Source organism: Euprymna scolopes, chromosome 40 (genome assembly GCF_053919585.1).
Source record: "Euprymna scolopes isolate OS-2025 chromosome 40, ASM5391958v1, whole genome shotgun sequence".
NCBI lineage: Eukaryota > Metazoa > Mollusca > Cephalopoda > Sepiida > Sepiolidae > Euprymna > Euprymna scolopes.
In genome coordinates this window covers 14,949,504-14,964,887 of record NC_136521.1, presented here as the reverse complement: position 1 = coordinate 14,964,887, position 15,384 = coordinate 14,949,504, and the positions used below count along the sequence as shown (strand labels likewise).

The 15,384-nt window shown below is 35.3% G+C and overlaps 1 protein-coding gene across 8 annotated transcripts in view; it reads left to right on the top strand.

Moving 5' to 3' along the window:
* Positions 1 to 15,384, top strand: part of LOC145265389 (inter-alpha-trypsin inhibitor heavy chain H4-like) — a 126,324-nt gene that overhangs the window by 42,269 nt on the left and 68,671 nt on the right. For all 8 annotated transcript variants that reach the window (XM_080121206.1, XM_080121204.1, XM_080121205.1 and 5 more), the window contains exons 8-9: positions 5,214 to 5,298; positions 10,394 to 10,423. In XM_080121206.1, coding sequence (XP_079977332.1) covers positions 5,214 to 5,298; positions 10,394 to 10,423 — 115 coding nt within the window. The remainder of the gene's footprint in view (positions 1 to 5,213; positions 5,299 to 10,393; positions 10,424 to 15,384) is intronic.

Here is a 15,384-nt window from a genome sequence, read left to right as displayed (position 1 = left end):
CTGTCTCCATGCAGCCGAAGCCGCTAGGAGACACATCCCATCATAGTGAAGTCCTATAATGGGGTAGATATTTATTTGCTGCCCACCTCAGCAAAATGTGGCACAAGGCCGGAAAGTGGGAACCCCGCAGGCTCCCCTAAAGGAGGGACACTCCTGCAATTTTAAAAATTGCCTGAGTAACCCCGTCGGCATTCCCCGGTCGGGGCGCCTCAGGCAGCAAGCAATAAACTTGCCCCACCGGAAAGCCCGGTGGCAAGGCCTGGGAGGGTGGACCTCCTAGGTATTACCCAGGCGGTGTACCTCAGTCCAACAGGTGCTGGGCCGGTTCCCGGCCCCTCACCTGTTGGGCTGAGTGTCAAGTGACGAATCCTTGACATGTACTACCCTGTCTCCATGCAGCCGAAGCCGCTAGGAGACACATCCCATCATAGTGAAGTCCTATAATGGGGTAGATATTTATTTGCTGCCCACCTCAGCAAAATGTGGCACAAGGCCGGAAAGTGGGAACCCCGCAGGCTCCCCTAAAGGAGGGGCACTCCTGCAATTTTAAAAATTGCCTGAGTAACCCCGTCGGCATTCCCCGGTCGGGGCGCCTCAGGCAGCAAGCAATAAACTTGCCCCACCGGAAAGCCCGGTGGCAAGGCCTGGGAGGGTGGACCTCCTAGGTATTACCCAGGCGGTGTACCTCAGTCCAACAGGTGCTGGGCCGGTTCCCGGCCCCTCACCTGTTGGGCTGAGTGTCAAGTGACCAATCCTTGACTGGTACTACCCTGTCTCCCTGCAGCCGAAGCCGCTAGGAGACACATCCCATCATCCCAGGGGGTTAATGGGGTATGATCCCGCACAGTCGGGAGATTCTCTTTATAAAGATGCCGATAGAAACTGACGAATCAAATTAATTCACGTTCTGCTACCAACCAATCAGAAACCAGAATTGCTCCATAAATATTAAACTTTTCTGTAGCAATTTCGCATGTTTTTTTTTTGTTTTTTTTTTTTCGTGTCCACACGGGAAGAATCTTTTGCTCTGTGGATTCCAACTCGAGAACTGTCTGCTACGAACCAGTCACCTCCAGGACTTGTGTAGAACAACTAACCATTGGAAACTGTTCTGAAACTAAACATGGCTTACACTTCTAGAGGTTATGGGCCCATGTGCGTCTAAAGATGAATCCGAATCAAAATTCAAATTGTGGCCAGTGAAACATTTAGGATATCTATGAATTCATAAGCTACACAAAGTACTTCAAACACAACCTGAAAACAGAAACGACCCCGACTTCATTGAAAAGAACGCAACCGTCTTTGCGGAATTAATACAGTGCTTAAATGACTGAAGTCTATCACTGGTAATAAGAGAAGCCCTGGACGATGGCTGCAAAGCATTAAACATATTGAGAGAGAGCATTATTTATCGAAAGGAACCCCCCAAATTATTTCTTTATATACTAAACTGATCTATCTATAACGAATTGAAGCCGAAACTATATTATATTCAATTAACAATTTCTGTAGACTTTATCTTCGGTGAATTATTTGCCTTGAATTATTTGTTAACGACATCATTATAGACAGGTTTTATGGATGGACGGAACTTGTACTAGCCTAAGTAGAGGTCTCATTTTTTTTATTATAATGTCATTACCCTCCTCAAAAAGAAAAATGTAATCCTTGGGAAGATGGTGTCATGATCAAAGAACTGATAAGATACTACACCAAAAGGAGGAGTATAATGCCCGGGGGGTAGCTCCATGGCAAAAAAAAACAGATACCAATCTAGTATGTATTATTAAGATTTTAATCAAGACACTCGTTCTTGTCTTGACAAAATTGTAAGGAGTAACCTAAGACAAAATAGTTACTTCCCTTGGGATGACAAAGGAGTGATCGTTCTTGAATGTAGAGAGTGGGGTTCGGCCATGACACAGCAGACGGAAACATACATTATATATAGATTATAGTGTTTCCCAAAGTGGCCGGTACCGTCCCTTCTGGAGGTGATGCTTTGATATCAGGGAGCGGTAACGCAAAAAGGGGCAATTGGGGAGTGGCAACGCACTAATAGATAGTTAGGGCGATAACCACAAAATAGGCGATTGGGGTGGACAGTATAGCAGCTGTAACTGCTACAGTACTTATACCGTCGTTTGGAACAGTCTGCGGTAACCATCAAGTAATAAAAAGTATGAATATTTATAAAGATATGCCGCTGTGGGGATTAAGGAGTCAATGCCAGTCGAAAGTAAAACATACTTTTCGGTCAAAATAAAGCGAATAAAAAGCTATGCTGCTCTTTCACCAAAGAATTAAGAGGCCAGCCTTAATCGTAAGTAAATGAGATTTTGGTCGAGATAAGAATAAAATGATACCTACCTATATAAATAGTAGATCGCAATCTCAATTCTGTAAAGATAGACTGTAATTGTAGACTGGATAAGTGCACCATATATATATATATATAGATATATATATATATATATATATATATATATATATATGTATATATGTATGTATATATATATGTATATATATATGTATATATATATGTATATATGTATGTATGTATATATATGTATATATATGTATGTATATATGTCTATATATGTATGTATATATATATGTATGTGTATATATATATGAATGTATGTATATATATATATATAGTCTATTTTCTATTTACCAATTTTAGTTAAGGTTTTGTTTTTTTTTTGTTTTTTTTATCCTTCATATAAATAAATTCTTTTTTATAATTATAAACATTTTAGAAGTCTGCGATTGGTGAAAGTTAGTTTCTCTGTTTTTTTTTTCGGGAATTTTAAAAGCTTCTTTATATATATATATATATATATATATATATATATATATATATATATATATATATATATATATATATTAAAGAGAGAAAATATAGGTAAAATTGTATGCTAAAGAATACGCATATATGAAAGTGTATGTAGATTATATACATATATCTGTGTGTGTGCGTGTTTTGTAAGAATGCAATGATGCAATTGAGTGGGTATTTATATATGAATTTTTATATCTATATTAGCAGGTAGACCCGACGTTGCCCGACATTGAATGATGATCAACGAATATTTCAAACTCCTATATTTTTATTGTCATCAAAATCCGTGAAATCGCCCGGGAAGAAGCTTCAAATGCCTCCATGCAATAACTTAGTCCAAAATATGTTATTCTACATTGCACTCAAGAGAACCTTCTGTTTCTTTTATAAAATTATTTTATATAAATTTCTTTCCAGTTAACGAAAAGAAAAAACATTTAGAAATTTACGTACGGGGGTTAAACCTACAGACTAAGTCATGCAAAAAAAACAAACAAACAAACAAACAAACAAACATGCTTTCAACTTACCCAGAGTAGAATTTTCGCAGCCCGTTGTTCTATGATTGTTGCTAAGCGACGACATGGAAAAATGGCTTCACCGATTATAGATAAATTAAAATAACGGTTTCGATTATCGATTACTGGTAATTATCGGCGGTACTCTGAGACAAAACTAAACTAAAATCACTCCCAGACTTATACACTAAAGTTCTATAAATTTTATAGAAAATCTTCAGCCGTTTCAGAGTCTATAAGGAACGAACTCACACACGCAACGTTGCATTTATATAATTGTAGAAATATAATAATTACACAAAATTTATGTCCGCATGGTATCGGTGGACTTTAAGGAAACCAACACTCATTATTGTACATCCATTCTAAGTAGTTAGATAAATTTGTTAAACGTTTCATTTCGTCCTCGTATCTTTTTTATTCGTGTTTATTTCTCAAACAACCGCAACAACAAATAGAAAATCGACTTCGAAATCTAGTAGGAGAATATCTCTTATGTACTCTGCACCTCCTTCCTTTACAGTCCTCTTATCTTCCTTGAATCTCTTATATCACTACAAAACTGATGCTTGATTCATGCGAGATGGTCCAAAAGCAGTCTGAAGCATTCCATACGTTTCTGTGGCATTATTAAGTTTAAAACAGATTTTTATTGCATATAGTTCTACTAAAGTATCCTCGTGTCCCGATTGCATTTTTGCATTCACCAACTGTTGTGAAAATCAAGATTTAGACGGGTGTATTCCAATTCTTGCCGTAGTTTTTCATTTGAACCTGAAATCATAAAAATTGGTCAGTCATCTCATGAGATGTATAACAATAATACAACGAATTTGCAAGAGTCTACGACAATTTTAAATGCCTGTACAAAAAGTCTGGAGACTTATTGAAGGCACCTCGTATAATTTAAGCGTGACAGAAAGATGAAAATGTTACTTAAAACTTATGCGTGACAGACTAAGGAAAATACTAACGAAAATACTACGTACATAAAATGTATTTCAAACATTCGCATGATAGACCAACAAAAATGATACATAATGCTTAAGCCTAACAGACTAACAAAGATACGATTTGAGATGTAAGCGTGACAGACCAATAAAAATGCTATTTTAAACTTAAGTGTTACAGACTAACAACAATACTATATATAATATGAAAGTGACAGACCGACGGCAAAAACTATTTCAAACTGAATCGTTACAGACCGACAAAATATAATTTCATAAATGCAGGTACAAACGTCTGGAAACTTATTGAAGGCACCTTGTATAATATAATATACTAGACTACCCGTGACCTGTTGGGTCAGTATGTTGTATTATCTATAGTATGAGCGTGACACTTGTGACGTAAAGAAAATATTTTTTTTTTACATAACAGAAACATTTCTATGAAAGTATATTAAAATGAAAAAAGAATATAGATAGATTTCTATGAGTCGTTCTGTTTATTATAATTGATTATTTTTGAGGAATTTTTTTTACAGTTACTGAATTATTAGTGGTTGACCATACTTATAGGTAAATGTGAACTGAACAGATACCATAATACTTATTATAATTAAATTTAAATTTTTATATATTTAGTTTTTTTTTACATCGTTCATTTCTGTATTACGTTTAAGTTGTTTTAAACGCCACTCTTCCCATGTTACATAATAATTTCGAAATAATAACGTTATTATTTCAGTGCGCAGGTCATGCGCGCATGCACAACCGGATGTTGTAAACCGGAAAGTGGGTTACATACATCGTTACAAGATCATTTGAGTTTTATAATGTAATATATTTGCTATAATATAAAAATAATGTATTCTTAAATCACATTTTCTCCTTACTTTTCAGAATAATTTTGTGACCCCATTGACCTCTATGGTTGTTACTGAAAAAAATCTGGAAGGACAAGTAAATGAGGACAAACAAACACAAAGTAAGCATAGTAACACTTTCACATCATGTACACCATCATACAGTGTAGCGCGATAAAATATTTGCCCTAAAACAAAAAAAAAACTACTATTACTAATTTTAAAACTTTTATTAAAAACATCAGATGTGCTGAAGACTGTGCTGATCTTTTTGTGAAATCAGGTGGTCAATGGCAGACACTGGGTGTCGCAACAGGGCTCGGCGCTGGCCTACAAGTCCGAAGAGATTCAGGCTTCGTATCAGAAGGAGTTCTACGACTTTTTACCCTTCATTCACTGACACTCCCTCCGACCTGAACCCGCTGGACTACTTCGTTTAGTCATGCGTCGAGAACATCACCAACATGACATCCTACAACACCAAAGCCAGCCTGATCTCCGAGTATTCGCCGAGCTCCTGCCGGCGCTTGTGAAAAAGGCATGCTCCCAGTTCTGAACCCGTATCGGGGTGTTGATTGAGACTGAAGGCCGCCATATTTGATAGATGTCAGCTCTGTTACCTAATCATTTTACCTGAATTGATTCGCCACCAAAAGGTTTAAAATAAAGTTGTAGCGTTGTTTTCTTTATGGCGACTCTTTCATCGTGCCACCATGTACTACTGTTATAATTTAATTTTGTACAAACAGCGGATTTGGCTAAAGGAATTCTGATTTAACCAGGGTTTTTTTTTTACATAGGAATCTCCACTTATCAAAGCCCGGAGGCCACTCGAGGATAATGGTTAATGAGTATACATTAGTCAATGTGATTACATCGTAGTAAACATAAGTAGTGGGAATTTTGTAAGTTGGATTGATTAAGGGGACAGTTCATCAAGAACTTGTTTACGTTGGACTTGAAGATAATCAGATTGTAGTCAGCTAGAAAGCAGGCGAACGGAAACATGCAGTTCTCAGAAAGAAACTTTGTTCATGGAATCTCAATTTCGGTTTAGGCACAGATAAAGAGTGTGGGAAATTATTGATAGTGGTTTTGGCTAGACGAGTGTTTTTCGTGAAAGTTTGGCAAGGAGGCACCATAGATTGAAGCTCAGCTGATCACTTGCCATGAAAATAACGATAAAGCAGAGATAGGATCGCAATGCGGGAAAGAGGTTGCAGGGAAGAGAAAATTGCATCCTCCACAAAGCTACAAGGTCTATTTTGAACTCTGTTGAAGTAGGATAAGTCCTTTCTAGCAGCTCCTGCCTAGATGTGGTAACAGTACTCCAATGTTGGCCGTATCTGGCTTTTGTATAAATAGAGAATTACATCAGGAGTGAGATATCTACTGGAGCAGTAGAAGGATCCCACCATTTTTCCAACAACTTTGGCAATGAATTTGATATACGTGTTCCATTTTAGGTCAGGATTAAAGGTCTAGCCCAGAAACTTTTCAAAACATGAAGCCTACCCAAGACGAGCGCCATTTATTTCTACCCATGCCAGTTGCGTCTCGTGTATGGAAATGTCGAACTGCACTAATTTCTGCTCAATATTATCGATAAAATATAATGCGTCCGTTTTTTATTGATGCTAGTCGAATGCAGTGTTTCCGGTTCTTTTTTATTATAGCGAAATCCGACAGCTGAAAAATGAAATTTTCATTATTAGGAATTAATTTTCTCAATAACCATGCCTTGGATTTTTTTTTTTTAATTTTTTAATTTGTATTTATTTTTTTACATAGGCATCAACACTTATCAAGGCCAAGAGGCTACTCGATGATAAGGGTTAAAGAGTGTACAGTAAAAAATTGGACAATATAGTAATCGTTAGTAATGGAGATTCGGTAAATTTGTTAACTTATATGGAACGGCTCATCAAAAACTTGTTTACGTTAGACTTGAAGACAACCATATTGTAGTCAGCTGGAAAACAGGAAAACAATTCCATAGGCGTGCAGTTCTAAGTAAGAAGCGTTGCTCATGGAATCTACGTTTAGGTTTATGTACAGATAAAGAATGGGAGAAATTAGTGATAGTGTTTTCTGCTAGACGGGTGTTTCTTGTGAATGTTTGCGGGGGGGGGGCATAGAATGGAGCATTTGCCGTGAAAATAACGATAAAGCAGAGACAAACTCGCAACATCTCTTCTGTGAGAAAGAGGTTGCATGGAAGAGAAAAGAACATACTCTACAAGGCTAGGAAGTCTATTTTGAACTCTATCAAGGCAGGATAAGTCTTTTCTAGCAGCTCCTGCCAAAATGTGACAACAGCTCTCCATCCTAGGACGTACCTGGCTCTTATATAGATAGAGAATTGCATCAGCAGTGAGATATCTACAGGATCGATAGAAGGATCCCATCATTTTTCCAGTGGCCTTGGCAACGGATTTAATGTATGTGTTCCATTTAAGACCAGGAGTAAAGTCTAGAAGCTTGTCAAAACATGAGGCCTCCTCAAGACGAGAGCCATCCATTTCAATTAATGCCAGATGGGGATCAGAGCGTTGATTATGTAAAGATTGTGCACAAACATCAGTCATGATGAAAGTAAACGTTTACCACAATTGATTTTCCAAAATAACTCTGGTTGTCACACTAGGGGGTATTATAGAAGTAAGATTGCTCCCAAATTGTTCATCCGTTCATTTGCTCGCACTTTTCTCAACAACTGGGATTATTTGAAATTTTATGCAAACATTAGTCATGGTGAAAGTAATTTTTTCTAAGAAAGAATTTTTGAGATAACTCTGGTCCCCCCCATATGGGCTCTTATAGGAGTAAAATTGCCGCCAAAAAAAGTTCGTCCGTTTGTACGTTTCTCAATAACAACTCCTTGAATGTTTTCGAAATTTTGCACAAACATTAGTTATGGTGAAAGTAAATTTTTACTAGAACAGATTTTCCAGGATAACTCTGATTGTCAGACTAGACAGCATGATAGGGGTAAAAATTGCCCTAAATCGTTCATCTTTTCATTTGTTAGCACTTTTCTCAACACCCACGCCTTGTTTTTTTTTTTTTTTTGCATAAACATTAGTCATGGTAAAAGTTAACTTTTCACTTGCATGATCAACTTGATTTATTGTTTTTCATTTTTTTTATTGTAATTAATATCCGATAACTGTTTTTATTTTTTGTTTCGTGGCTTTTTTTTTAAATCTTATCAACGCTCGGCATATTCTGACGGTTGAAGTCAGCTTCTGGTAGAGTTTGAAGCATTTAATCAGTTCACATTACAAACTGAACTTCCCACTAAAAATCAGTTAAAAAAAACAGTGTTGAGCGTAAGGTTCGAACAAGAAAAATATCGACGAACTAACACCTAAATTCAACGGTTTAATAATGACTTGAAAAATATACAAAATACTGTTCGAAACCCAACAAATGTTACCATGACGCATTTTTTTCATAATTTTTTTGTAGGTTTCCGACTACTTTTTGATTGTATTTGAAAGATTAAAGACTAAACTTAATTTTCAAAAGGAAAAATATTGTACACGTGAAAAAAAAAATTATGACAAATGTTTTCACTGCGAGCTAACCAAATCAGCTAAAATTTTGAAGTTAAATAAGTAATTGTAAAAATCCTTTAAAAGATAAATATTAGTTTTCTGGTTCTATTTCAAAGATAATTAGCACAGTTCTAAGATAATAAATTTTTTAAAACCTAACACCTTTTTTGTACAAAAATAGCTTAATTAGCCCAAAAAGCGAGCGATTTGGTCTTCGCAAAATCGTAACAAACAGAAGTTTTTTAAATACGGAATATACAGAAGCTAAAAATTTCAGCCAGTCGAAAAACTTTGAAGATGACGTCATGTAATTAAATACGAAGAAGGGTCTGCTATTTTATTTTTCCCAGACGTGCATCCGTACATTCCTATTCTGAACGTTTGTATCATTTTTACTTATTTTTTTCATTTAATTATTTTTCTATGCTCCTTTTTTAAATGAAATTTTTTATATAATGTTGAACAAGAATTTTTAAAAATACGTTACGTCGAAAGTTTCATATTCATGCAAGCAACGAAAATATTAAAATCTTACAGATAAAAATTATGCGAAAACTGTAATTTAAAAAAAAAGTAGAAATATTTTTTCTGTTGTATTTTTTTTTTTTTGTGGGAAAATATTAACTAAACAATGCTTAATTGAATGATATAATATCGGTAATTCCAGAAATTCATATTTCTTCGAGTTATATCGAATTCCTTAATACGAACTTTATGGGGCATTTTTCGTAATTTTCTTGTAAAATTTTAAAAAAAAATGTTGTAATTGTTATAATTTACGATGCTTTATTTTAATTTAAAATAAATCATTCATTTTTTTTACTACAGAAAACCATATCTTTAAAAGTTTTTTGTTTGAACAAGATAATACATTTACACTAAGATTTAAATAAAAATAATTAGTTCATTATATTCCGTGATTATTATTTGATAAATGCTGAAAATTACATTTAAATTGGTTAATTTACTCATTTTTGGTGAATTTTAAAGCAAAGGAGGGGGTCAAAACGTTTATACATTTTGCACGAACCTAATATTTAATGATCTGATACCGCATTAATTCTAAAGAAGAATATCGGAATAATAAATTGAAGGAGTCACGGAATAATTAATATATAAAATAACAAGATAATTTATTAACAGAATAATGGAACAATGAATGACATAATAATATCAGCATACAAATCGAAATAATGAATTAATAGAATAATGGAACAATTAATTTACAGATAACCAGAATGAGGATATAGCAGAATAAAAGAACAATGCACAACAGAATAACAGGATAATAAAACAACAAAATGACTGAATTAATATACAGCAGAACAATGGAATAATGAATAATCAAGAATGAATAATTAAAAAAATATGGTGTGTAGGTCAAAATAATGGAATAATAATTTAGTAGAATACCGGTATAATAAATTTAGAGAATAACAGAATAATGAAACAACAAAATGATTGAATTAATATACAGTAGAATAACAGAATAATGAATTATAATAATTGAAAAAACAAATAATGAATAGACAAGATAATTAATAATGACTTAGTGAAATACCGGAATAATGAATTTACAGAATAAACAGAATAATGAAATAGTCAAAAACCGTAATATTAGATTTCATTATGACATATTCCTTTTATCTCTTTTCAGTTCAAATAAACAGAAAACAGAATCTTCCAGGTATATAAAACAATTTTTCTTTCGCTTTTTTATTTGTTTTAACTACCTATGTACCTATCTATATTAGAATTTAATTTCTTACAAACAACAGAAATGATACTGAGACAGATTGACTGATAGATATGAATCCAGTTGAAGATATATAATATTCAATAATGAATTACCAGAATACCAGAATGAAGAAATAATAAACACATAGAAAATCAGAATTATGAAATAGCAGATTACCGGAATAATGAAAGAACAGAATAAAAGTATGATTAAAAAAAAACATTATAACGGAATAATACGCATACAGAATATCGGAATAATTATACACCAGAATACATGAATGAATTATAAGAAGATAAACGGATTAATAAAGTAACCGAATAATTCTTTATAAACGCGCTTTATTATCGTCGTAAACCTAGGTTCTTTCCGTCTGCAGATAAACTCAATCTATTACCGAGACTATTATAATAAAGTATTCACAATTCACAATTTGCTTAATATGTACAAAAGGTACACTGTTTTCACAAATCGATTTTAATACTGAAAACGCATTCTTATATACTTTTATAACTGCATTATATATATATATATATATATATATATATATATATATATATATATATATATATATATACTAGCATGGGTGCGCGGTGTTGCCCAGGTGTTTGGAGGTGTATGCTGAGCAAAAAAAAAGGTGAGTTTTTTTAAAACTTTGACCCCTATTATGACCACTTAAAATTTATTCTTTTGGGCTCAAATCAATTTATTAAGTTAGATCCATGTCCAAGAAACCTATATCTAAAATTTCAAGTGTTAAGATCCAAAAACCTATATCTAAAATTTCAAGTGTTAAGATCCAAAATTGTCGGAGGAGTTTGATAGAGTTCTCAAAGGTCAAATCGTTGAACTTTGACCCCTTAACAGCCAAATTTCTGGCCGACAATGAATCACAAACATTTTCCCAAATCTCAGTACCCTATATATCAAATTTTGAGTCTGTAGATTTAAAATTGACAAAGTTATTGCGTAAGGAAATGTACACAGACAGACACACAGACACACAGACACGTTAACTTTTATAGATATATAGATTTATTCAAAAGGAATCAATATTGAATAGGTTGTCTAATTTGCATATTACATTAAATAAATCTGTTTTAATAATTAGCTCTAATTTCTTGATTGAAACTCGTAATAGAATAGTTTTAAGTATTCGATTTAAAAATATTATATGAAGATTTATTTAATTTATTTTTAATTTACATTAAATTGAATTTATTATAACCAACATCAGCTACGCTAAAAAACGGAAGTGAGTATATATATATATATATATATATATATATATATATATATATATATATATATATTTAAATAAATGTTTAGGGGTACAGAATTTATATATAGTGTAAAAATAATAGGCGGAAGTTTCTCGAGAGCTCTTTCGGCTATCATCTCGTCAGGAGAAAATCGATAGCAAACAAAATAATATTGTGTCGAAAAATAAAGAGTTCTAATGGGGAACTTATTAAATGTGCCAAAAGTACGGGGACACTAAATAAATTTATTAACGTTTAAAAACGATTAAAATATTGGCACAACGAGGGAGGGAAAAAAAGCCGGAGAAAAGATTCAATGTTCCCCAAAGAGAAACAATGCGTTTGATGTTTCTTTTTGCCGGCACAAAGAAGGTTGACGCACCGCAATAGAGACTTTAAAATCTTTAAATGGTTTTTGGAGTCCGCTCTATGTAGCACCTCAAACCAATCTATTTTATATCTATCGGCACAGCACGGGTTGTCAACCAAATGCTGGCCAATAGCAGAGTCCAAGGCTGCAGAAGGAGGGAGACCACCAGGTCCCATCCTCCCTTGTCTGATCTTCGATGGAACATGCTGGTTTATACGAGTCAAAAGGTGCAAAGATGTTCGCCCAACATAACCAGCGTCGCACTGGCATTTAAATTGATATTACTATTTTGGATGTAAGGCAAACTATCCTTGCGAAAAGAAGGAAAAGCAGGTCTCGTAGTATATACCAAACGCGTTGACACAGAATTAAAGCAGTCGTAAATACTTCTGCGAATCTGTTTGGAAAGTCTATTACTCCCCTCCCCAATCCAATTTGCGATGGAAAAATAGCAAAAGTATCGTCAACATATCTGAAATATGCAGTGGGTTAAGTTGTAGAATTAAATATAACGGATTCATGGTACCCGACGAAAATATCCGCTAAAGTTGGGGCCAACGGACTCCCCATTGAAACCCCGCCGACCTGACAGTACATAATATCACAAAAACTAAACTCCACGGATTTAGTACACATTAAAATGAGTTCAATAAGAATCTCTTTAGAAAACCGTGGAGCAGTCAGCGACTATCATATAGAGAGTCGGTACATATGCGTATGGTCTCATCCAACGGTATGTTGGTAAAGAAACTAGAGACATCAAATGAGCACACAAAAGTCTGTCTCTATTGCGGTGCGTCAATCTTCTTTGTGCCGGGAAAAAAAACCATCAAACGCATTGTTTCTCTTTGGGGAACATTGAATCTTTTCTCCCGCGTTTTTTTCCTCCCTCGTTATGCCAATATTTTAATCGTTTTTAAACGTTAATAAATTTGTTTATCGGGTATATTCCTGAAGTAGTTCTTCACTTTACTGAGGCGACACTTATCCTATGCTGGTTAAACCGGTTTCCTCCGAAGGAGAGTGTTTCATGAGAGTATGATATTCATAAGTGGTCCCCCAGTCGCATGAATATTCTTGTCAGGGAAGATGACGAGTAAAGGTTTTTGCAGCTTTTTGCAAAGAAGTTTCGACGTCCTCCTATACAGACCGAGCTTTTCTAAATGGCCACCCATCTGATACTGACTAGACTATTGTTGCTTAACTTCGATGATTCATCGAGAACTAGTATGTTAACATGATTATGTCGTACATAGGCATAACGGGTGGTGCATAACTTATTTCCAACTGTTCTTTCTGGTAAACATGTTCTCAAAACTTACTGCTACACTGGATATTCAGCTTTTTACAGATTTGCCAGTTGAGATTTTATTTTTACTTGTGAGCCACCAATTATCAAGGCCTGATGGCCACTCGAGGATAAAGTTTAATGAACGTAAGGTGGTAGTGAAGTAATCGTTAATGATGTAAATTTGGTAGAATTGATTATTTATGAGGACGATTAAACAGAAGCTTGTTAACATTAGATTTGAAGGCTACCATGTTGTATTTAGCCGGGAAGTATGCCAGCGAAACAGTGTTTCAAAGGCGGACAGCTCTGGGAAAGAAGCTTTGTTAATGAAATCCGCGTTTATATTTAGGCACATAAAGAGTGGGGAAAATCATATATAGTGGTTTTAGTTTCTTGATTTTTTTTTTTTTGTGAAAGTTTGGCAAGAGGGAACCATGGATTGGAGCTCAGACGAGCACTTACCATGAAAATAGCGATAGAGCAGGGGCAGACTCACGCCGTCTCTTCTGTAGAAAAGAGGTTGAAGAGAAGAAAAAAGGGAATTACCTACTTTGTTTCCCCGCCAGTTTGGAACTGTATCAAGGCAGGATAGGACGTGCCAAACAGCTCCTGCCCAGATGTGTTAACAGTACTCTAATGTAAAGCGCACTTGGCTCTTATGCATATAGAGAATCGCATCGGCAGTGAGATACCTGCTGAAGCGGTAGAGTGACCCAACCATTTTTCTAGCGATCTCGGCAACAGATTTGGTGTATGTGTTTCATTTCAGATCAGGTGTGAAGGTCAGGCACAGAAGCTTGTCAAGACATGGGGCTTCCTGAAGACTAGAGCCATTCATTTCAGTTGGTGCCTGGTGGGGATCAAAGCGATTATGATAGGGGAGGTTTTCAGTCCATTAAAATTAGGCAACCCATTTCATTGTGTCGTATTGTGTAATAGCCGTCCGCCATATGTTATCATATTTGCACGAAGGGCGTCCCTATGACGAAGGCGGTTATGTATAAAATCTCTGGTCCCTAGAAAACGCATCTTCCTCCATTCCTCTGCACTTTCCCAGAGTCTCAGAGAAACTCCACTACGCTTCAAGTTGTCTTTTAGTTTATGTTTGTAAAAAGCAGGGGACACCTTATTGAGCGGCAGAAATTTGTTAGCTTAGGAATTCTTGAGTCATCAATTCTCACTAGATGATCCCACCACCGCATTTGTATCCCGATCAAAAATGATTCCCTACCAGGGATTTCACATCTCTCCAGTAATTGACTATTTGGAACACGATCCTGCCGTCCAACATTTCAAACAGAACGCAGACATCTCATATGGAAGGAATCAAGCTGATTTATATGCTTGCAGTACAAGGTCCACGTTTCGACACCATACAGAAGAGTAGACAGAACAACAAATTTGTAGACTGCCAGCTTCACTTTTAGAGACACATCGTGGCTGTTACAGAGTGTTCCGGAGTCTGTGTCACAACCTACCAAATGCCTCACTAGCTTTATTTATTTTACTTTGGATGTTCTTTTCAAATTTACCATCATCAGACAGCAGATCCGAGGTCTGTAAAAGAAGATACTGTTTTCAAAGCTTCACCATCAACATATACCACAGGAGGTGAAGGGGGCGTAGCGTTTCATTTTGGCGGTAAATAATTTCAGTCTTTTTTTAATACTAATTGTAAGTCAGAAGGCCTTACATGCAGCAGAAAAGCTATTGATGACGTTCTGCATGTCATCAAGACTATGGGTGACAAGAGCACAGTCATCAGCATAAAGAAGATCAAGAACAGTCTGCACAGAAGTCTTGATTTTGGCCTTGAACCGTTGCTGGTTTAATAATCCTCCACTTGATCGATACTCAACACCTATGCCTCCTATATATATTGTAGCAGAAACAAATGGAACTTTTTTCTTTCGCGAATCAATGCATCTCCCCTCTGCTATTTGGCCACATACTGACCAATCAGGTGTACGGCGCATTGATCCTTTCG